The sequence below is a fragment of the Rhododendron vialii genome, chromosome 4a (genome assembly GCF_030253575.1).
Source record: "Rhododendron vialii isolate Sample 1 chromosome 4a, ASM3025357v1".
NCBI classification, from domain to species: Eukaryota; Viridiplantae; Streptophyta; class Magnoliopsida; order Ericales; family Ericaceae; genus Rhododendron; species Rhododendron vialii.
In genome coordinates this window covers 33,375,494-33,399,442 of record NC_080560.1, presented here as the reverse complement: position 1 = coordinate 33,399,442, position 23,949 = coordinate 33,375,494, and the positions used below count along the sequence as shown (strand labels likewise).

At 37.2% G+C, this 23,949-nt stretch overlaps 2 protein-coding genes and 1 non-coding gene across 5 annotated transcripts; 1 reads left to right on the top strand and 2 right to left on the bottom strand.

Moving 5' to 3' along the window:
* Positions 1-8,228: 8,228 nt before the first annotated feature.
* LOC131324797 (uncharacterized) lies at positions 8,229-13,338 on the bottom strand. 3 transcript variants are annotated; one of them, XM_058356918.1, is made up of 5 exons: positions 13,283-13,312; positions 13,073-13,155; positions 12,386-12,457; positions 8,942-11,225; positions 8,229-8,838 (listed from the first exon to the last, which is right to left on the bottom strand). In XM_058356918.1, the coding sequence occupies exons 4-5, from the start codon at positions 11,147-11,149 to the stop codon at positions 8,575-8,577; spliced, it is 2,472 nt and encodes an 823-aa protein (XP_058212901.1). In that variant the 5' UTR covers positions 11,150-11,225; positions 12,386-12,457; positions 13,073-13,155; positions 13,283-13,312; the 3' UTR covers positions 8,229-8,574. The 3 variants fall into 3 exon arrangements, with proteins under 3 accessions (XP_058212901.1, XP_058212902.1, XP_058212903.1); XM_058356919.1 differs by lacking the exon at positions 13,283-13,312 and having other exon boundaries at positions 12,386-12,452; positions 13,073-13,276; XM_058356920.1 differs by lacking the exon at positions 12,386-12,457 and having other exon boundaries at positions 13,073-13,338.
* An 8,545-nt stretch (positions 13,339-21,883) lies between these two features.
* On the top strand, positions 21,884-22,942 carry LOC131324796 (copper transporter 4-like). The gene has a single exon (XM_058356917.1). The coding sequence runs from the start codon at positions 21,966-21,968 to the stop codon at positions 22,452-22,454; it is 489 nt and encodes a 162-aa protein (XP_058212900.1). The 5' UTR covers positions 21,884-21,965; the 3' UTR covers positions 22,455-22,942.
* A 341-nt stretch (positions 22,943-23,283) lies between these two features.
* TRNAP-AGG (transfer RNA proline (anticodon AGG)) lies at positions 23,284-23,355 on the bottom strand. The gene has a single exon. It is a non-coding gene; the product is annotated as a tRNA-Pro (tRNA).
* Positions 23,356-23,949: the final 594 nt, after the last annotated feature.

Here is a 23,949-nt window from a genome sequence, read left to right as displayed (position 1 = left end):
ATGGTTATCGATGTTGGGTACTTATTCTATCAAATGATTGAAATGACTTTCCTATGAAGGTTTTTCCCCAAGTATTTAACTATACTATACAAAGTAGTGTATATTGAGGGTCTCGTTTGAAAAAGTTCGCTTTAAGCCTCACAAATGTCAGAGCCAGCCCTAATCCCTGTACCATGTATAATGTATCTCTCAATATATGTCAGCAATATAATGGATACAGGTACACATCTCCATAGTAAGACTTTTATGATATGTTGTAAAACCCTGATATAAATTCTTTTATGATACTCCATATTTTCTTCTAAAAACAAACCGTGAGCAGACAAAAATGCGCGCCCAAAGGGCTGTTTGGGAATGAATTTGGGAAACTCCTGAGTTGGCCATCCTTTTCAAATGGTACGTCTAAAACTTATTTTTTCAATACTAATTAAAATGGTTATGGATTTCACATCTTAATTATTTCAGTTTTTAGAGGAGTATTTTAATCGCAAAAATAGTTTAATTTCTTCTTTTTGAAAAGTCCTGAAAATGTAATTCGAGTACCCGGCCATTTATATGCCAAAATAGAAGAACAAATAGAACAGAATAGAAGTACGAAATCTGGAAATTAATCATGTTTGTAATATAGCCCATAAAAACTTATACTAAAAACTGTAATTAAAACATTCATCACTGCAAATGGTAAAGAGAGAACCTCAGCTCACAGGATTCTTGCACCCGTGAAAGACCCTTAATTGCCTTCTGGCTTCTCCCTTGATGTATATATCAGACCAAAGCAAATATACATGCATGCGTGTGTGTGTGTATATATATATTTCTCTCTCTCTCTCTCTCTCTCTCTCTCTCTCTCTCTCTCTCTCTCTCTCTCTCTCTCTCCCAAGTTCCCAACAAGTCTACAGCACACATGCATTGATCACATCTTAAAAATCTTCCCGGCTAGCTTTCCACCTTCCCCAGAGAGAGAGAGAGAGAGAGAGAGAGAGAGAGAGAGAACAAGATGACTTTTAAACTTGCCTGGCTAGCTAATTAATAATGCACACAAGTTCGAAAGAATACTTACATATTGCATAGCGACTGTCCGACAGATTCATCCCATTGAAATCTCTGGATTTTTACGGTGTGGTACTGATTTCCACGCTTTTCTTTTTTTTAGTCACTCTTTTTTTGTCCTTGTGTGATATGAATTTACAATATTATCCTCCCAAAGGTGAACAAGTATATAAATAATATATTAATTTTGTACATCCATATTATAAGAGGACGAAAAAAAAAAGTGAGTATAAAAAAAGGAGTGTAAAAATCAATTATTCATTTTTGTACTGCTATATATTTATCCATGCTCTTGTATATTATGTAGCACTGATCCGGACGCACAACACGACATAGACATTTGGGCACGCGGATTTCAAATAATTGAAGGACACAACACACGGTGGGGGCATAAAATTGAAAATGTACTTATCTACATGTTAACAAGAGTTTACTTGGTTCATTTAGGAAAATGATATTGACACTCCAAAAATTGATGCTGGCACTCCAAAGTTAGTGTAATTCCAAAGTCATTTTCCTTTATTTTTTGGAATGTCTGCATCAATTTTTGAAGTGCCAATATCATTTCCCTTCATTTAACACCACTATACGTCTTGTAAGTGTGTACGAGTGTCTGGAGTGTGTACTTATCATTTTAGTCATTGCTAATACTCCACCTTTTCTTCACTCCTTTTCTTTTTCACATGCGCCGTTTCATTTTTTCTTCCGAGGAGGGTAGTTCAATTTCCATCAATCCCAACACAGTTACTAATACGTACTGAACGTCTTGTAAATGATAAATTTTTCAGTGTCGGGTGGGCACGGGCCACGTGGTGCCGTGGTGCACCATCTCGGCCGTCCAATGAAGTTTTGGACGGCCCAAATTTGTTCGGCTGTTTTAAAGTGTGAAATAACTAAAATACTCCCCGACAGCCGAACAGATCTGGGCCGTCCAAAACTTCATTGAACGGCCGAGATGGTGCGCGGACACCACGTAGCCCTTGCCCACCCGGCACTGAAAAATTTCTCCTTGTAAATCAAACAACTCCTCTTTCCCGAAGGTAACCTCCATCCATACTACTGGTAGGGGGTGTCCGTATTAAGTAGTACTCCGTAATAAGTTCAAATGAACACAACCAAAGCAGATGTTCAGAGTTCCCACCGATCGACAAGTTGCCGACTATAATTTTTTTGTTTTGTTCTTATTTAAATTTTTTTTTACGTTTGTTGATTTTGTGCCAAACTTTTATGTATGATTGGTTCGTCTCGACGAGAGAATCGAAAACCCAACTTTTTGGAGAATCCAAAAAAAGAAGCTCAAAAATTGACTTTTTGGGACCAAAGGAAACAACACTTCTCATTTTGAAGAAAGATAGAGAAAAAAATTACCATTTGGATTTAGTTATTGAAACAACACTTCTCATTTTGGCCACTATCCAACGCAGATTTTGCTCGTCTTCTGGAAACTGCAATATGAGCATCCCCATTGGGGATGAAACCAGGTTCTATACTTAAAATACAACCTGGATGCAAAAAAAAAACCCTCATGGAGATGTAAAATGGAACAAATTAGGTAGTAAAATAGCAGAGATGGAAAAAGAATATTTTCATCACCATTTGACTATAGTTATAATTGACAGCTCATCACCCCAACTGTTTACCAGAATTTTGGACAGTCGGAATTACCTGTTCATCAGAAAGACGCCGGAATCCGCAAGAACACGCCGGAAGATTGCCGGAAACTGATTTGAGAGAGGGATTGGATCGTCGTCGCCGTCCGAAACCCTCGTCACCGCTTCCGAGTCTTCCAGGTGCAGGCTAGGTCAATTAGTGCTACAGTAAAGACTCCTTGAAGCAGGGATGGTAAAGCCTTCTAGAATTGACTTAGGTTCAAAGCAAGGTTATCAATACCGTTTCGTACCGGTCAGTACATACTGTTTTTGACAGAATCCAGTATCCTGCACCTCTAATTTCGTTCCGGCTCAAATACCGGACGGTACCAGAGATACCTGTCAGTACCGGCCAATACCAGATAGTACCGGACTACTTTTAAATTTATTTTTTTCTTCAAGTACCAGACAATACCGGACGGTATCGGGCAAATACCGAATGGTACCGGACAAATACCGAAATATTTTTTATTTTAAAAAGTGTATATTATACTATAAATTCTTTTAGGTAGGAAAATAACACTACTATCGATCAATCCGAAATGGTACCGGTATCTCACTAGTACCCATAGTTGTTAACCCCGTACCGTACCGTACCGGCCGGTACGTACCGGACGGTACGTACCGGATTTGAAGAAAACCGGTACCTTAACACCCCAATACCGTTCCGGACCAAATACCGATCGGTACCGGCCGTTTCGGGAAATATCGGCCGGAAATTCCATCCGGAATTTTGCAGAGGTTTTTTTTTTTTTTTTTTCTGGAACGCTTAAATATATATATATATATATATTTTTTTTTTTTTGTTCTCTGGAACGCTTAAGAATTTTTTTTTTGCAGAGCGTTTTTTTTCTTATATTTTATAATATTATTTTTTTCTGGAACGTTTATTATAGTGTACGATAATAAAAAAAAGTTGCTAATATATTGTTTTTTTCTGGAACGTTTATAATAATAATAAAAAAAGTTGCCGGTTTTGCGCGCGAATAACTCGTGACGCGCACCCGATTAATTGGTTTCCGAATCAGTTTTTCCAAATTGCCTTTGGCCACGACCCATTTTCCTGAGCGCGCGAGACCTCTTCTTAGATCTTCATTCACAAGTTCACTAGTGTGCAAAGTCATTTAAGATGGAAAATAGTTTTGTAACAAGGCAATGTGGGACAAAAGGCAAATATATAGGTGTTTTATGATGAATTGCATGGTATGAGAGAATTTTTTGAATTATAATTATTATATATATTGTAGTTGCACTACTACAATAATAGATATGCGTCACACTAAGGAGATTCACAAAGATCACAGTTTTTAGTGAAAGCGCGATAAAAAGTGGTGCTTAAATTTTTTTATCTCAGTTTAAGTCCAAAGCTGAGATAAAAAGTGGATTTTAGTGCGAAATAAAAGACCTCGCTTTTGCGGCGAGATAAAAGAAAAATAACCTCACCCTTGTGGCGTGATAAAAGATTTTAGGGCGGAAAAAAATGAGATAAAAGATCTCGCTCTTGTGGCGAGATAAAAGAGAAAAGACCCCACCCTTGTGGCGTGATAAAAAAGAGGAAAGATCTCACCCTTGTGGCGTGATAAAAGGTTTTAGGGCGGAAAAAAATGAGATAAAAGATCTCACTCTTATGCCGAGATAAAAGAGAAATAATCTCAACTTTGTAGCATGATAAAAAACTTTAGCACAAAAAAAAGTGAGATAAAAAAACCTACCTATTTAGGCGCGTAGTCTGAATTTTCACATGGGCAGGCTGGTACTCATTTAGGCAGACTTTGAAAAGTTATGTGAGAAAAACGACGTCGTTAAGAACTTTGAAAAGTTATTTTTTTTCTTTTTTACAAAAGGTAAGAAGATAAGCCTTAATAACACCCATCCAAAAAAATCTTTACATTTCATCTTCATCTTCACGCCCAAAAAGATTGAGAGGGAGAAGGCAAATCCTACAACTTGGTTCCACCAGTGCCCAGTTGTTTTTTCGACGACAGGTGGACTGTTCCACTAGTGCCCAATTTTCACGTAGGCGAGCCGTGATCTTTATGGTTTACTGTAGTAATGAAATTTAGTTATTTCGAATGTCTTTTAAGTATACATTTGACACATTAGGTAAAAAAGCAATTATATTATTATGACTTAGCCTTATCTGAAAAATGATTAAAATCCAATTGAGAAGTCACCATTAAAATTGAAATTCAATATAAACACAAAATTCATGTGAAATGGTTAGTTTATATAAAAAAAAAATCTAAAGTTTGTCTATAATGTTACAATTTGCAGGTTGTGATAATTTTCATAGAAATACAAAGTGCACAATACTAAATTTACTAGCTAAAACTAAATTTTTCGCCCCAAGAAAATCTTTTGGTGACCAACAATTAATTTTGATTGGCAAAAGATCTGTTTTCATATTTTTAAATTTTTTTAAACAATGTTTATAAATGTATTTTTATATATTTTAATATCTTGTTAATTGCATTTCAAAAAATTCAGTAAATTTTAAGGAAAAAAAAAGTTTTCTCATTTTAGGAAGTAAATATAAATATTTTTGTTTTTCCTAATGTAACAGAAATTCTTGGCTAGCTTAGTGGTAATAGTTTGGGAAATCAACTAAAGGTGCGTGGGTTCGAAACTTGGCAATGATAAGAAAAGATGGTCTAGTAGATACAAAGAAAAGATCACACGCAATGGTTTTTCATCTCAGTTTATGGTGGTGTGATCATTTTGAACTTTCAATCACGATTTATAACCGTGATCTAAAGTGACATACAATCACACCCAGAAAAGAGAAATGATCACGCCCAAGAGAAACAATCACGGCTTATTACCGTGATTAAAAAGAAACGATCACACCTTCTGGCCGTGATTGTTTCTCTCTTTCAATCATAGTTTATAACTGTGATAAAAGAGAGTGACTTACAATCACACTCAAATCCATCACAGTAGCAAGAGGGTGATGAAAAACTTACAATCACGTTCAATAACTGTGATCTTTATGGTTTATTGTAGTAGTGTTGCGGTAAATCCGAAACGGTACCCGGTATTTGACCGGTACCGGTACGTACCGTACCAGTAGAAAAATCGGTACCCTGGCCGGTACGGTATTCATAACATTGCTAGTACCGGTACATACCGTACTAATAAGAAAACCAGTATTCTAGCCGGTACGGTATTCAGAACTTTAGTTCACAGAGAGGACGGGGGGTGTTCTGGTTCGCCTGGTTCTGTAATTTTTGTTCGGAGAGAGAGAGAAGAGTAAAGTTGGGGTCAGGGCCGGCCTCAGGGTAAGCCCCTCAAGTCCTAGGGCTTGGTCAACCCCAGGCTGGGGCAACCAAATAAAGAAAAAAAAAAAAACTTAGGTATAAGTATTAAAAAGTTTACATTAGTAGCACAAAGAGTTTGATTGGTATTGCGGTCATTGATGAACTATCAAAGCTCTGGGATGCTAAGTTTGAATCCCAGTGCCCCACCACATCCAAAATGCTACTGGTACATACAATCTGTGCACAGATTCTGCACAGATTTTGTGGTGGGGCCCACCACAGGTTCCACATAAATGATCCGAGTCGTTCATTAAATGTAAAACATTTTTTCAAGGGTTCCTGTAAAAAATTTGCTCAATCCAATACCTATAGGTGCTTGATCTAATCATCTAACTTTTCATTACCTGAAAATCTGAATGAAAATTTAGATGATTGGATCGAGCATTTATAGATATTAAATTGAGCTGATTTTTTACGGGGATTCTTGAAAAAATATTTTACATTTAATAAACGGCTCGGATCATTTGTATGAGACCCGTGGTGACCCCACTACAAAATCTGTGCACAATATGTGCACGGATTGTATGTACCAGTAGCATGGTTCCTATTTTTGTTCCTCTCTCTCTCTCTCTCTCTCTCTCTCTCTCTCTCTCATATGCTATATATCTGTTCTATTTAATTTGCAAAAAACTACTCCTCAATGCTCTAAAAATCTCCAAAATCAAACCACATGAAACCCCGCCAGTCCATTTCCCTCCAAAGATCAGGTTTTTAATCTTTCTTAAAATAAAAAATAAAAGCCCCAAAGCTCTGGGTTTTGTTCTTAATGTTGTTTGGACTTTGAATATAAATCATTTCTGTTAAAATAATATTATATTTCTTCCCAATTTATAATTTCAATAGGCATTTTTTTTAATCTCAATTGAAAATTGAGGTGCCGTTTCACTAAAAGCATTTTTGGGCACTTGTGACTTTTTTAATTTTCTATGCTTTTCGAGACAAGCCATTATTCTCACATATATCAACTAAAAAGTCCAAAAAGCCAAAAAAATCAAAAGTCCCAAGTTCTTGGATAATTAAAATACGATGACTCAATTGAAAATTTTGTTTCGAAAAATGCAAGGAGAAGTTGTTTTCTTTGAAGCGGATCATATATGCTAATCATAAAACACTATAATTGGAATTTACATTTTGATGTTGATTTCTTTTTTTTATGTTATTCAAGTTAAAAGAACAATGTAATTTTGATTTTTTTTTTGTACTTGTATATTTTTAAATTTTGTATGACTTATTAGTAGGTGGGCAACAAAATATGAGATTGGGCTAGGGCAACCCAAATATCGGGGCCGACACTGATTGGGGTGAAGGTGAAGAGTAAAGTTGGGGTGAAGAGTAAGCCAACAGGTCTTTTGATCTCAGCCAACGGGTCTTTTGATCTGACCGTTGGCTGTTTTTTTTTTTTTTTTATATATATAAGGATCCGACCATTGGCTGCCCAACGGGTCTTTTGATGTTTTTTTTCCTACTTATAAATGTGTGTGATTTTACATGATTTTACACAACAAAAATTTTCTTCCTTCTCCACAAACACACTCCAAAAAAAAAAGTGTACCAATTATGGCAAAGGGATGTAGTGCGAGAGGAAAATCGTTCAACTCCTGTCAAGATGAAACAATTTGAGAGTTGATAGGAGTAAATGATGTAGTTGAGAGTGGATAGGAGTAAATGACTGAAATAAATTGTGTAGTTGAGAGTGGATGAGAGTAAATGGTGTGGTTGAGAGTGGATTGGATGGGAGTAAATGGATGAAGTAAATGGTGTAATTGAAGTGGATGAGAAGTAAAAAAAAAAAAAAGGGACGAAAGTATTTTTTTTTTTCCGGAATAATTTTTTTTTTTAAAGTCCTCGATTACCGGATACCAAAATTATTTTTCCACAGAAGTAGTACTTGAATTAGGATTGGGGAAAATTAAGGAGGAGGGAAAGTTAGTTAATTAGCCATTCCTTTTTTGCATCTCACATCTAACTAACTTTTAACCACTTTTTTCATCTATTATAACTATCCATCCGGATGTATTTTACATCTCCATTGGGGATGCTCTAAGAATACGTGATCTTCTGCATCCGTCCTTTAGGAATCAGAACTCTTGAGTTTGCAAGAATTCCCACGAAAATGTTTGTACCTCGGAAACTAGTATTGTTATTCTCTCTGTTAGAAATTGGTGTAAAGGATCAGAGCAGTTTTCAGGGATCCATATTTTCCATACAAATTGAGCAGAATAATAACCATATTATTCAGTTGTACGTAACGTTGTATATACAAACCTTTTGCCGAAAGGCCCTAAACCCAAAAAAAAAATGAGGTCTCCGTTTCTCAAAAAACCACATTCCCTCCTTGTTTCAGTACACTTATTCTCCCTTAATGATTTTATTTCCCGGTTTCTTGTCCGTGACACTGGTGCCAAACAGGCCTCGAATACTAAACTTTCCCCGATCGAGGTGGTAGAGTAGAATTGCCGGCAACAAGTCCCTCTTCGAGACAATAGAATTGCTATTTCGTTCGCCTTTTCAGCGCAGCTGAATGCCAGCAACAAGACGGATAAATCTTTCCATGAAAGCTATACTCTTCCAACGGGAGATGAGGGTGGAGACTGGACATATTTTGTGGGTGCTTCCCTTCGTACCCTGTTGGATTCCTGCAGCCATTTTTCTTCAGCCGGGTAGTTCAGGTCTGAGAAATCAAATGACTTCTGACTACTTATGACCATGACACAAATGCAGAAGGCTTGTAACATAGAAATCGATGAACTGAATTCAACCGAAAAGGTCCCCTTCTCCAATGGTCTCATGCTGAATATTGGCTGATTGTCTTGAGTTTCTTCCTGTTAAAAAAACAAGTAAATTTATCAACTCAACTCAAGAAGTTTATAAGACATTATCAATTTATAAGAAACAGATCTCATTTCGAGAAAAGAGAGCCAGTACCTGATCAAAAAGTTCAAAACGATATTTGTTCAAGCATTGTCTATGATTCTCATTGGCAAGAATCCTTAGTTTGCAACCGACATCCCAGCCCCCACAGTCACACGATCCACCAGACTTCCACCGGTCAATCAATGGCGAAGGAACACCTTTACAAGGCAATCCATGAACGCCACCAGGAATAATGACTCTTGTGCTAATCAACTTCTCAGTTTCTGCTTGTCTAAAGGAGTTCCTATCTTCCATCCATAGTAACTCCTTGCCCTTATGTCTCTGATCTCCATAGTCACATGAAGTCTCATCTGGGATTATAATGGCCGCGAGTTCCTGATCTGCCTCAGCACTGTACAGGACAGACTCCCTCATACCAAATTGGTCCATGGAGCTGGAAACCTTCATCTGACCCACGGCATTATAGCTAAATCCGTATTTTTTTGCATTATGCCCTTGATTTATCCAGCCGCCACTCTTCTTGACTTCACAAACAGAGTAGAACGTGTAACTAAATCCAGCATCATCCTTGGCAAACGTAGACAATTTTCTCATAGCAACAAGAATATCACTATTTCTACTGACAAGTTTGAACAAAGGGAGCCCATTCTTTATCGTGAGTTGTAGAAGACCTTGAACTGTGGATGCCTCGTGCTTCTTCTCCTCAATGGACTCAGATTTGGAGGTTAAATTCAAGTTTGTGGTCAAAGGCTGAGCTGTCTCAGCTGAATGATGAGGTCTTGTTCCCCTGATCTTGAAAAGAGGGTCTAGTAACCTTCTCATAGGGCTGGATCTTGCTCTAGTCCTAGTGTTAGCCTTGTTTCTTCTTGAACTATCCAAAGAGTCCGACACTTCAGATGTTAATCGACCACATTTGAGAGGACCATTTGTGGAACCCTGAACATTTGAACCTTCCTTGAAACTCAAGCTTCTCCTCAAACTGCCAAGGCCAAAGCTGAACCGACGATTAGGCGAGCGGTGCCTTTCTTCATCCAACCGCGCGGAAGCCCCAATTGAATTTGCACGTGATATCTTATTGAGTATTTTTTCATTTGGATACATTAAAGAGCTAGATGCATCATAGCTAGGAAACTCCGTGCTCAGGGAAGCGTCTAAGCTATGCCGCCTCATGTCCGACCCGGGGTTGGGATCTAATCTAATAGGACGAGGGCATGAATGTAGAACATCAGAAAAGATCTCAGAAGAGAAAAAGGCATCAGATTCTTCAGATCTCAACTGGGGAACAGCTGAGCTCTCCCTAAAACTTAAACTTCTGGCAATCCTACGAAGGCTAAAGCTAAACTGACGATTAGGTGACAAATGCTTTCCTTTCACAGTTGATGGTTCAGCAGTTTCATGATTCAACCTCTTGGAAGCATCAATTGCACTTCCACTTAAGGGCTTCACACACATTGCATTTTCATCTATGCGTTTACCTTGGGATAACGTGGCTGGTGTTTCATTTGGATGCATCAATGTACAAGAAGCATCATTTGGCATCTTAGAACAACTCTTTTTGGGAGCATGTTTGGGTAAACTGAAAACAGTGCCCTGTTCATTGCCATGCCGGTGGTTTTGACCAACATAGTATTCTGATGATTGCACCTCCCTTATCCTAATGGTCACTCCGTCGTTCAGAGCACTTGTCTCATCCTTAGAACCACATGATAATCGATGTTTCCTCAATTCTGAAAATGAAGTTCCCTTTTCTGATGTTAACTTGTCATCTGTATCTTTTCTCTTGTCCATCTCAAATTTTGAAAAGCCGCCTTCATGAGATGAATTAAGATGAGGGCACTGTGACGAGGGTTGCTTCGTGCAAGGAGCAAGATTCTTCTTCTGAAGTGTCCTAGAGAATGCAATGGACTCACCTGCCTTAAGTGAGGAATTACTGATAGAGGACGATGCAGTAGTGTCACCTCTTGGTGTGGTACATTTTCTGTTGGATTTCCATTTTTCTAGACGCTCCCAGTTTAGAACTCCAAAACTCAGAGCATTCTCTTGGAACTTTTCTCCTTTCTCCACTCGCTGGAGATATGCAGGCAAATTTGACATGTACCTAACAAGCTCATCATCTTGAGACTTTCGAACTTGATGTTCATCAAGTGAAGTTGCCTTTGGCTTCACAACTTTTGAGGTTTCTTGTGGCCTTGAACTCCTTTTGACTTCTAAATGGAACCCGTTGTCCCCAGTTGGCCTTGAGTATTGATTTATTGGCATGGTATCACCTTACATTAGGCATACCAATCCTCGTCATTCATAAGAGTTGCCAAATTATTCTTCCCCAGATCACTTCCTACAAATAGATATCAAGAAAAATTAAAAGATTGCTTTTAGGGTCAAGCAGCCAAGGATTGCTAGAAAAAGTCAGAGAATCATTAGCACTGGTGGAAATTATGCAACAAGGCTAAAGTTCCCATCAGTGGCATACAAGAAAAACAGACTTTATAATTTGACTCAGCCCAGAACTAAAATTAGGGAACCATGACATGCAGCAAATGAAGCCAAGGTTTCCTCAGATTCATGAAAACCACTGTTAGAAAGATTATATAAGTTTTCTACTTTGCCTGGACTGTATACAAGGGGTTATTGTTTCATGTAATCATCTCAATATTAAAAAGCAAGCAAGTGTGCAATCCGTAGTCCCAAGTCCTAATTCAACAACTGATCCCAGTTATCTGCGCTAGAAATATTATTCACGCGTCACAAGTTTCAAGTGCATCAGCCATTTTTGATCTACATAAAAAATGCACAACAGTTGGTTGTTTGCCAGTAATAATCATGTTAGGTTCGTTTTAGTTTCAACAACCTTCCTTCTGAAGTCATTCACTCTAGCAAATTTTTGATGTTATCCATGTGAAATTATTCAGTCACACAAGAATATGAGAAAGGCTTTTCCATCCGTGACCAGAATTATAGTTTTCAGAGGCTGATGCTATCCATGAACAGAGGTCATCCAAGAATGAAAACAAGGTGGCTGAGTTGTACAAAAATGCGAGAACTATTTACATTTAAGAAATACATTAGCATCAAATCAATTGGACCCGAAAAGGCAGTATTGCAACTCATTTTGCAAATTAAACAGCTGCAGATACAGACAATGGAACTGATCGAAACTAAGAGAGTTGTAACTATAAATAGCACACCAATCTTTCACAAAGCCCACAGGTACAAGGCTTTTTATTAATTTGTTTTAAGAAATCTGAAGGCCCTTCTTGACATCTTTGCGACAAGATCCAAAAGACAGGTCCAAATTCAAGACAATTCCAAGGAAAAGTACGTTAAGGGGGTCAACATTGGATGTTATTTGGACAGCTAAAGAGCCATTTGACAGCGGAAAATGAGAAAGATGATAAAGGAAAGGGATTCAACTAATGCTTGTTGCTCTAGCAATTGCAGAAAACCATACAATCAATATCGAAAGACATAAGGGAAAGGGATCCCAAATATTGGTACTTGTTACTTCTGTCTTTTCAAAATTCAGAGGCCATCCAGACTTATCTCGCCCTTTGAAGCAATGCCGCTATGCTGGCAATGGAATTTCAAACATCAGGTATGGACAAAGGGACTACCACCAAGAAAAAAGCAGAAAGTGGAGACTATTCCCCAAAGTAAAAGACACAATATTGTAATTATTTTCAATTGAATCGATCAAAACCACTACCTACGTTCCAAAAAATGTTGCACCACACGTAGGCGCTAATAAATAGACTCACAACCACTACCTACGTTCCAAAAAATGTTGCACCACACGTAGGCGCTAATAAATAGACTCACGCACTAAGAACTGTGAGATCAACAGATCAAATGAATGGCTTAAAATGTGTGAACAAATCTAAACAACAGACCTGTAACCATTTTTTTCTTTCTTTCCTTCTTTTTCTTTTTTTTTTTTTCCGAGGAATTCCAAGAAAAGATCCCAAATTGAGGCCCAATTTCAAGCGAATTCCAAGAAAAGCTTGACTACCTAACACATTTCTGAAAAATCAACCAAAATCTACACATAATGTATATAACGATTCAGATTCCACCACCAATTACAAGATACTATTAAAAAGATCTACAGAATTCGGAACGAATATTAAAGAAACGATCAAATTATGGCTACCCATTTACGAAAAGATAAAGGTTAGAAGGACGTACCAGAAGAAATCAAGAAATGGTGATCAGATGCATTGCCGTGGAGTCGGTAGTAAGTGATAATGAAACTCAAAGCACAACGTACACTGAAAGCAAAGAAAAGAACTAACCACAGTGATGAGAATATATAAAAAGAACTAATATTGTGATTGTCCTCGTAATTGGTATTTCGAACAAGAAGAAAGTAGTGAACACCGAGAGAGAGAGAGAGACCGCGAAATCTGATTTCGGTTCAGTGAGATGGTGACATATTGAGAGAGAGAGAGAGAGAGAGGCGCGTTTTATTTTATTTTTCTTATTTATTTACTCCGTATTATTTTGGTGTCGGGGGAGGATTAAAGAATTTGGAGGGTTTTGGGGAGGAAATTGAGGAACCGTTCATTATTTTATTTTTGTACTAAAAGTGTAGTGCTACGAATATAGATTTCCTCCAAAAAAATACATTTCCTAAGCTGTCCTAATATAGATAGATTCATGTGGTTCTTCCATGATGTACAAGGAATTCGTCCCAAATTGTTGGCAATTAACAACCACCAAAAGACCAAAGTTTCAATTTTACCCGTTTACTAGTTTTGCGGCGAAAGAAATGTTGAGTTCAACTCAAAATCAGGCAATTAAACATTTTTCGACCCAGCAACTTTTAGTCAATAATAAATAGGGAGAATTTTTGTGATGAGCAAATAAATTGGAATGGAGGGAGCACAAGTCTGGATTTGTATTTACATATCTGTATTTCTCATTTTATTTTTTTATTTTTGTAAAAAATGATGTAAGTAGCTTGTTTGGTCTTTAAACGAGGAACTGCCCGAGTTTTATAAATAAAGCTTTAATACTTAAGTTAACTTAATAAATTTAAGCAAATTACTTTTTTTTTTTTAAATCCGTAGTGTTGTCAACTTATTTGGGGTCATCATACATAATTTAACTCTAACTTCAATTGATTCCCTCGAAAGCGATCGATGGATTGGTTCCCAAATTCATCGAGCTAGACATATGTTGGCCCTGGCACTTACGTTATACTACTATATAATTTAAAAAATATTTTTAAAAAAGGGCTCTAATTATTTTCTTTGGCTTTCAATCGGACAGTTTGTAAACACATCGGATAGGGCGGCGGGTGGAGGGTAGTTAGGGACCACTTCGGAGTTGGGAGACAAACATGCCTGCCTCTTTTATTATCCCGGATCCCAAGACCACCACCAGTAGGACTACGACCGGAGACAAACTTTTATTAAGGGTGGAGAAACTTTTATGTATATTTGAGTGTTGCTATCTCCTTCGATTCGTTTCTAATTTTTTGGTCATTTTTTTATTACATTTGGATAATTGGCTTCGTTATTTTTGTAGAGTTTGGCGAGAATCTTTATCACACAAAAAATCGTGTTTATGAGACTTTAGTAGATACATGTGAAAATTGTTAAAAAAACAAAATTGGGTTTCGATTCAGTGTGTTTTTTTAACTCAGTTTTGATTTTCTTTAATTTTCACGTGTACCGATCATGTATCTATTAAAATTTAATGAACATGATTTTAGGTACAATTAAATTTCTCGTCGAACTCTAAAACATGAACGGAACCGATCATCCAAATTTGATCAAAAAATAACTGAAAAATTGGAAACAGAACAGAGAGAATACCAACACTATTAATATCCCCGTATACATAAAACTTTATCGAATGGACTAGGACCCCCTTGGAATAACTTTAAGTGGGTCCTCGTGGAGTTGAAATAGCACCATTAGCCGCAGGATCTATTCTATTGGGCTAATGTGCCTGAAAAAGTCTTAAAGTGACAGCCTATTGTTTGTCTTATCTAATCTAGTAGTAATCCAAACCAAATTACTAGGAGTACTACCTGGATCAAGTATTGTGGAAAGAAAATGCTAAAAACAGAAAAATCGAAAAAGTAAAATTTTTTTTATTCAAATATTTTTAAAAATTATTATTTTTTAAAGAAAAAAAATCACATTTTGATGAAAAAAATGGTTATTTCTTAAAATGCTTGGGTAAAAGTAAAAAAAATTATTTTTCGGATTCTTCTCGTCGAGATGAATCAATAACTCAAAAAGTTTGGCACAAAACTAACAAATGAGAAAAAAATTCAAATAATAACAATTTTCAGATTTAAGTTAAGGTCAAAAGAATGCAGCTTAAAAGATGTCGTTAAGATTAAAAAAGTATATTGAAACTTGTGAAAAGTGGATAAAAGTTGGTGAAAATGTATTTGAAAATTGTAAAAAGTGTATTTGAGTCTGTGTTTTTTCTGTCTATTTTTAAATTTCTGACAGTCCAGTGGGCTGCTAATAGGACCCTATGAAAAAAAAGTGAGACGAATGGGGCCGAGCAGCTGGAAAATGGAATACTCCCGTAAGTTTTTTTAAATCAAGTTCTACGAATAAACTAGTAGTATGATTAAAAATTCCATTAGTTTGTAGGAGTAATTAGTTTGGTTTTGATTACTCATGCACAATCTGTTAGAAAATTTGGTGAAGGAGCGTGGAAAATTTGGAGGGTCGCTCGAGGCAACCGAAAGGTCCCTCATGGGTTCTTCGTATCTAAATGATGCAGATCAAAGTTCCAGCAGATTTTTTTTTGCTGATTTTATGACCCACCATGGTGTGAAAATTCATTTTTGAATTCATTCCCGCAATTATCTCAACTTGGTTATAAGAAGACAGTCTTGTTTTTATGGTCCATACCAATTTCAAGATTCCGTACAAACATATTTTGAGTGTCATTCAATGTTAGTTGGAAGGATCAGTCATAATATCCTCTTCTCCATCTCTCTCTCAACCCTAACCACCATAACTCCACTTCCCCCTTCCTTTCTCCCAGTGGGTTCCGTACCCGTGTGCGGCGGCAGAAGGGGAAGGCCATGGTTCTATTCTGACTCTCTTTCTCTGTTTTTTCCTTTTTTTTTCTTTCGTCTCTTCAAATCAATGACTTGTCGTCTGATCTGTGAAAGTTTTGTCTCTCGTTTACGAGAGTTGTTAGTTTCGTCTTTAAGTGGATTTTGTCTACAGATCGGGTTCTCTCAATCGAGGTTGTTTCACAACGATATCTATGTTTCAGTGTTCTATCCCTACACGATGTCTTTGGCGGGCCAACTTTTGGCGGCTTAACAGATCTGTAGTTTTTAGGAGTTCATTGGTGCGTTCATCATTGGTTAGAGTGCATCCGATGATCGTCTGGGTATTTGGTGTCTTTTGTCCTTAACTTTGCATTTTTTTCTTGTTTGAGACTCCTAATTAAATGTTAGGCAGTTTAAAAGTGTCGCTGTTGCGTCAGGCTATACCTGGATTAGGATGAAAGACATCGATTGCCTTGTGATTTACTTGTTTTGTATTTTTTAGACGATTAGTTTGGCTTTGTCCAAATTCATTGTAATGATCTCCGTTTTGTAAGTACTGCTAGGCGTTTATCAATACAATCTTCTCACTTTTGACAAAAAAAAAAATTTTAAAAAATGTTAGTTGCACTTTGCCTAACATTTGAGATTTTTGATAAGATGGTAAGCGTTTGATCCTTACACGTAGATGCTTTTTCCTTATAGCTAGAACATTGGGGAGCTTTGAAAAGAAGAAGGATCCCTAAGATATACGACAATCTTTGTTTTCCTTTTTTTGCTTCCGTGTGATTGTTTTTCCTTGGGTTCTTTCTGATTCACAAAGATTTATTCCTGCTCCTTTAACAAAGAAAGGATAGATATCTCGCCTACAGCCTTTTACTCACAAAGATTTATTCGTGCTCCTTTGACAAAGGAAGGATAGATATCTCGCCCACAAGCCTTTTTTTCAAAGTTATAAAAGGTGCTTGCTTGGTATTGAATGCATTCCAAGATTGGAATACGCCAACAATATTTGACCAAATGGAAGGATAATAGGGAAGAGTAACTTTTTTTCGGAAGTGTTTGTTTTTAATTCGGACCATTAATTGCCGAGATAAACGGTCCGGATTTCATAAGAATCCTCACACTATCCTCACAGGGAAGAATCCTCATAGAGGATCCGGATCCGAATAATAGAGGGGGGGGGTTGAAACAAGAAACAGTAGAAGATTGCAACATCAGCTTGTTAGCTCAAAAAAAATAAAAAATAAAACCGAGTTCTTTTGTGTTGGCATTTCCATTTACAAAACATGCTCGTAATTTTTATTTTGACAAGTTTGTAATTAATAATTAAATTTTGTAATTTGAAGCCTCTGATATACAGGGTCCAAATAATTGACCAAGGGCTGGAGAGTCAAAATTATCTATTACCCTTGCGAGTTTGTGTTATTTCCGAATTGCACCTTAATAATAAGTAATAATCATTTCGTTCAGATATTTTGTTAGGAGACCATGAATAATTTCCAACTCAATCAGATATCTGTAACTGATTGATTTAATAATCGATTCTTGATTCAAGAATTTTGAAATAATTTTAAAAGATACCGTTCTGTTTTATATATAGATGCAAATTCATTCATCCACTTGTTTATTGCGCTTTGCGCCCCAAAATGGCTTTTCTATGTGTAAGGTTAATTCCACAAAATTACAAACAGGCGTATCAATGGCAAAATCTGCATAGATAACGTGTGAAAATATTCAGTGCAGTAGAATTGAATTGACAGCATTTGTATAGATATCCGTAATTATTATGGGATATGGTAAACGACTCAAGGACATTTCATAATACGGTTTCGCTAATAAGTGCTCCTAGGGCAGTACTTTAGATGCAATAAATATACCTAAATCTATGAGTTATGTTCATGGGTACTCACAAAGCATTACTTATCATCACTATTTTCTAAACTGACCATAAATATTTGTACTACCTTTTTTAAAACAAAAATGCTACACACACAACGGTTGTGTAAAACACAACACACAACTAATCTCTAGTCGTCAATTGCTGTAATAAATGGTCAGGATTCGTTCAAACTCTTCCCCATAAAAGTTTAACTTTTTCTTGGAAGGGTTTTTTTAAAATCTAAACCGTCCAAATACATCTGGACGGTCAAAATTACGCACACAACCAACACAACTGTTATGCAAGCAGCATTTTTGCTTTTTTAATGACAAACAATACTACCCTCATTTAATTTCCTTTTAAAAATGGTCAATGCTAATAAGTAGACTACGTACAGTACAAATGGCACCAAAATGGCAAATGCAAATAACCACACAAGAAACCGTGTCCGATCAACGCTTGACGGCAAATGCCGTGGGATTCAACCGTACAATAAAAATAAAAATAAAAATTGAATAACAACCATACAAAATTCGGGTGAGATAACAAAAATAAAAATGACCAAAACTCCAATTTCTAATACTTCACACAAAATATAGGATTCAATCCTATGTTGCTCGAAGTAGTTTTGTAATAAACGAAAGCCGACTTCTCTGCGAAAACATTGTCTAGAAAAAGATTGAAAGTCATTTTTCACTAAATTGTTCATCTCTTCGACACTTTTATCGGATTCTGTATTTTTGGTTTCCTGAGGAATCTCGTTCAAGTCAAAAATAATTCTTCTTTTCATTTGGTTGAACTCACAGTCCAAATATTTATCATCAATTGTCCTACAAATTAAAATACCAATATCTGATGAAAATAGCAAAAAAAGAAATCTTTATCCTATAAAATAATAGAAAAATTCTTTCTAAATAACTCAAAACAAATATATATATATAGAGGAATTTTCAAGTGAGGGATCCCTCATTTTGTTAAAATGAGAGACTTTCATTTTCCGATCAAAATTTGAAAATCCGAACCGTTCAATGTGTGCAGAACATAATTTTAAGGGTCCCTACGAGAAATCAGCAAAAAAAATGACCGGGAAGGGCGTCATCCGAGCAGTTTTTTTTTAACCATTCAATGAAAACTGCTCGGATGAAGCCCTTCCCGGTCATTTTTTTTGCTGATTTCTCGCGGGGACCCTTAAAATCACGTTCTGATAACTTTGAGCGGCTCGGATCATCGAAATTCAATCGGAAAGGGGAGTTCCGCATTTTAATAAAACGAGGGATCCCTCACCGGAACCTAACTCTATATATATATATATATATATATATATATATATATATATATATATATATATATATATATATATATATATATATATATATAAGTGTTCATACCTTTGTAATTTGTCCTCCTTAGGAAAAGGAATGTTAAGAGCTTGAAAGAATACTTGGTTTGTAACAACTTGAGAACACTGGGTATGTAATTTTTATTTATATTTTTCGTTTGATACGCAAACAGGTGGTCAGAGACTCAGAGGAACACTGGGTAAGAGGAACGTACCCCGTTCCAGAACTCCCTTTAAATACTTAATTTTTAATAAGACAATTTTAAGTTAAAAAATAATGTGTTTATGCAAATAATTTTCCTAGCAATATGGATCTTATATGATAAATCTTATTGAAAATTTTTAAACAGTGCAAACAAAATCAAAAAATTATTTTTCATTTACATTAATTAGATCTCCCTCCAAAATAATACGGAGTATTTGTTTTTGTCTTTCTCACCTTAAACGATTGAAGAATACGAAGAGTCATATGGTCAATTTTGTCATTCAAAATATTGTTTGATTTCTTTTGATGGAGTGGTTTATATTCTCAATATAATTATTAGTAGATGTTAGAATGCGTATAAGAAAATATAATTTAAATATTTAAATAACTCTAAACTTGTGCCACAAATTTATACCCCAGGGTACCTTATAGGCTATAGTTATAGCATTTGATTTCATAATAATCCACCAAACCAGAGTGAGAAAATGAACCGATGGGCTTGCGCGTGACCAAAAAGTCCAATGGACTAAGCAATCCCAAAACGACCAAATTGGGCTAGCCCGTTTGTACAAGCTCCTTTGAGATAATAACTTTTCTGTAATGTCAAACAGGCCTGCTCTCCTTCTGTGACCAAGGAATGGGAGATGCTTGCCTGTAGAGCAGTGCAGAGCAGTTGATCCGGCCACTCATCTCGACAATCGACCGCTCGAATCTTAACCGAGCAATGGATGGTTCAGATTTGTATGCACTCAGATTCAATCCAAGCCGTCCGTGCCAAGATGACGGCTAGATCGGCTGCTCTGCACCCATTCAATAGGGAGCTACTTGGCAGCATCCCTAGGTCCCTGTGACCAAATGTATTGTTTGGACTTTAGCCACATTATCCTTCAAAATGGCTTACACTTGCGTTCTCAATCATTGCTCTGCACTGGCATCCTTGCAGTACCCACGAATTCTAGTTGTTTTGGAGATTCTTGAGAGACACTTTCACATTCGCGTTTCTGCACTCGCACACTCCCGCATGTGCTTTTATGTGACTTAGGTTTGGACACCAACCTGTTCTGTGATTGAAAATGGAGTTGACCCGAGGGGATCTCGGTCAGAACTGTGCATTTGTTGGGATGTAGGCAAAAGGTTTTTTTTAGTTGAACGAGTAGGCAAAAGGTTCGATGAATTGAAAATAGTTGCCATACTAATAGAGGTGCACATCGTACACATTCAAATATGTGTATTCTCCTAGCCACGCATATCATTATCAATGTGTGGTTAAGAACGCAACTAGACTCAGGGGTGGCTCTAGTATGAAATTATACGTGTTTGTTTGTGTATTGATACGAATCCTTACATATGATATAAAATTATAAATTTATACACAAAATCTTAAGTTTCTATAGAAATGTTATGAAATATGTTATGCAATTTATAAAACAGGAAAACTTCTTTACAGAACAACCCGTAAATAAAGTTTACGGCGCTCAATCACGCACGTCCAAAAGTGTTTTGGACGGTCCGGATTGAAAACCAATTTTGACCGGTAAAAATTAAAAAAGCACATATTAACCATTGATTGTCGAAATACATGACCGAAATTGTGCGAAGCCGTGAATAAATTTCTCTCTTTTATAAAAACAGGCACTAGACAAGACAACTAGCATCATTCCTGTGATCCTATGCTGACCGAAAAGCATTCCCTTTACGTGTTGTTTATGTTACATTACAAGATTGCTTGCCAACATGTCCCAATCACATTCCTCCTAAAAGAAAGATTCTTTACCCCCACTCCCCACTTTGAGCCTTGTACTACATAATAATCTCTCACCATTGGTAGGACCGGGGGAAGCTGCTGTGCAGCTTCGTGCTGCGCAACGTGCTGCGCACCCGCTGGCGAGCCTTGCCGGCATCGGTCCGGCGATCGGAGACGTTCATCGCGTAGAGCTCATCGAGTTGTACGTGTGCGTCAAAAATCAGCTCAATTAAATATCGATAAGTGTCTCATCTGAACACATATAACTTGAAAAAAATGGATTCAGTGGTTTTGATCCAGTGTTTTGTATCCATTAGGATTTATTTTTTTCAAGTTATATATATTCCGATGAGACACTTAACAATATTTGATCAAGCTGATTTTTGGCGTATGCGTAGAACTCGATGAGCTCTACGCGGTGAACGTCTCCGATCGCCGGACCGATGCCGGCAAGGCTCCCCGGAGGGTGCGCAGCACGCTGTGCAGCACGAATCTGCACAGCAGCTTCCCCCAGTCCCCATTGGTAATCCAATTTTGCCAAAATATATATCGTGAAAGTGTTTTTCAGTGAAAAAATTAAAAAGGTGGGTTCTATAATTTTCTTGATAATTAAACACACAGAAAGTTACAAAAAAGTTGATTTTTCCATTATTTTCGTGCAATTGAACGGAACTATAAGGAAAAGGTGAGAAAATTGCAAAATTCAAAGAGCTAGTGCAATTAACCAAATTGAAAGAATATTAGACGTGCAACACACTCTCTAGTCTGGCACTTGGAACCACAACCGGCCCCAAAGAGGCAGTGAGAATAATATCTCCCTCCCTTTTCCCCCTCCCCATTCTTTTGAACTTCCTCACTTATTTAACCATCCATCTTCAATGAAAAATCAACCACAACTCCACCCCACCAATATGGAAATAATGCATCACAACATCCGCGGCGCACTACCGATGGCGGCGTGGTACAACGCCACCGCCGGTCACGTGCACCACAGAAGTGTACTGATGCACGTGGCATTCTACTGGGGCAAAAATGCGGAGTTTCTTTTCTCGGGTTGGCCCGGGTCGAGCACGGTCATGTACGCCTTGGCCCTGATCTTTGTATTCGGGTTAGCCGTGCTCGTCGAGTGGCTCTCTCACTGCGAGCATATCAAGCCAGGGGCGAACCGGGTTGCGTCAGGGTTGTTTCAGACCGGCATTCACGCGGTTCGGGCCGGGTTTGTATACATGGTGATTCTGGCTGTCATGTCGTACAACGGTGGAGTGTTTATTGCGGCGGTTCTAGGTCATGCAGTTGGGTTCTCGCTTTTCGGGAGCCGGGTTTTGAAGGAGTTGCGTAGAACTTCTGATCTTCCAATGAGCCAATGAGGGGTTGATGTAGAGAACAATTTCATTCATCCACACTATGTTCATCTTCTTTGAGGGGGTACGTAAACTCATTGTGCTCCTCATTTTAACGATGAAAACTTTTCATTTTGTCAAGTTTCATTTGTTAGGAGACAATGCGAAAAATTCTATACCAATCGGATCTCTGTAAGGGCTTCTTCATCTACAAGTTTTTTTTTTTTTTTGCCTTTAAAATTATCAACTAGAAAATGTAACTTTCAGATCAAGCGCCTAGCGATATCCGATTGAATTCATTTTTTGCATGATCTCCTAACAAATAAATTTGAACAAAATAAATAGTTTCGATCATTGAAGTGGGACCCAAAATGAGCATTACCTTTGCGATAATGGGCTTCTGCTTTTCGTCCGTAAGACGTATTTTTCTTCAAGAACTGTTTTCAGTCGAGAGAGGGAGAGAATAACGGTTTAAGCTTTGTGAAGGAATAAAATACCTGATTCAGCTTCAAAAACAATTATGCTGTCAGTTTTTGTTTTGTTTTCTTATACAGCAAATATGGTCTTTATGCAATCATTGTCGTTTAATTTGATCAAGCTCATTTTTGGCGTGAAATTCCGAGGACTCTATCATATTAATGCCAACGTAAATTTTGGATCATTGTTGCGGGTCTCGAGTGAATCCAGAATAGCCCAAAGCAAGACAGATCCAATCATCCAAACTGAACCGGAGCTCATTACTTTGCGATTACAAACAAGTTTGTATTCATACCATATTCACACCAAGGGAAATGACAATTGACTGCTAGGAAAGGAAGAAATAACAGTAAAACAAAAAAATTAAATTAACAGGGGGGGGGCATTCCGAGAATTGAACTCGGGACCTCTCGCACCCTAAGCGAGAATCATACCACTAGACCAAATGCCCATTCCTTCTCCTGCAAAACAAAATTTGTATCCAAATACTTTCTTAACTCTGTTGATGTGCTCATTAATCACTATTAACTCTTAACCCATTATTTGTTTTTAATTTGCTTTTAAATACTTTCTCAAATCCATACGCGTGTAAAGTATTTGTACACGTTCCTACTATTTTAGACCCAACTGTCTGTTGAAAAGTAAGCTTGATGCACAATAACGTGTTAGATGTGATAAGCTTCAAAGACAAGTGGAGAAGATTTAGTCAAAGATTAGATTTGGGAGAAGAAGCCAAAAAACGAAAAACATGGAGCACTAGGTAAAGACTTTTGAAATTACGTGCTTGATTTTGTGAGTTTTTCCACGTAAATGTAAGGTTATCTAAAGAGAGAGAGATAATGAGAGACTGTAATTGTAAGAGTTTTGTGTGCTATGCTATGATCATTTCCTCCCTGATTCTAAGCGCAGTTTCCAAATTCCCTTCCTCAATATATCCTTTCACGGTGGTGGTATCATCCGGTGCCAAACCATAGTTAGACAGATCTTCGATCATTGAAACGGCAGACCTAGTTTGATGGGATTTACACAGAGCCTTTTATCGCGA

What these genes read in the sequence shown, in the direction of transcription:
- LOC131324796 (XM_058356917.1), top strand. Translation starts at nt 21,966, where the DNA reads ATGAAAAATCAACCACAACTCCACCCCACCAATATGGAAATAATGCAT.
- LOC131324797 (XM_058356920.1), bottom strand. Translation starts at nt 11,149, where the DNA reads ATGCCAATAAATCAATACTCAAGGCCAACTGGGGACAACGGGTTCCAT. An exon ending in GTTTTGAACTTTTTGATCAG is followed by an intron (nt 8,839 to 8,941) that starts GTACTGGCTCTC and finishes TTTTTTTAACAG; the next exon opens with GAAGAAACTCAAGACAATCA.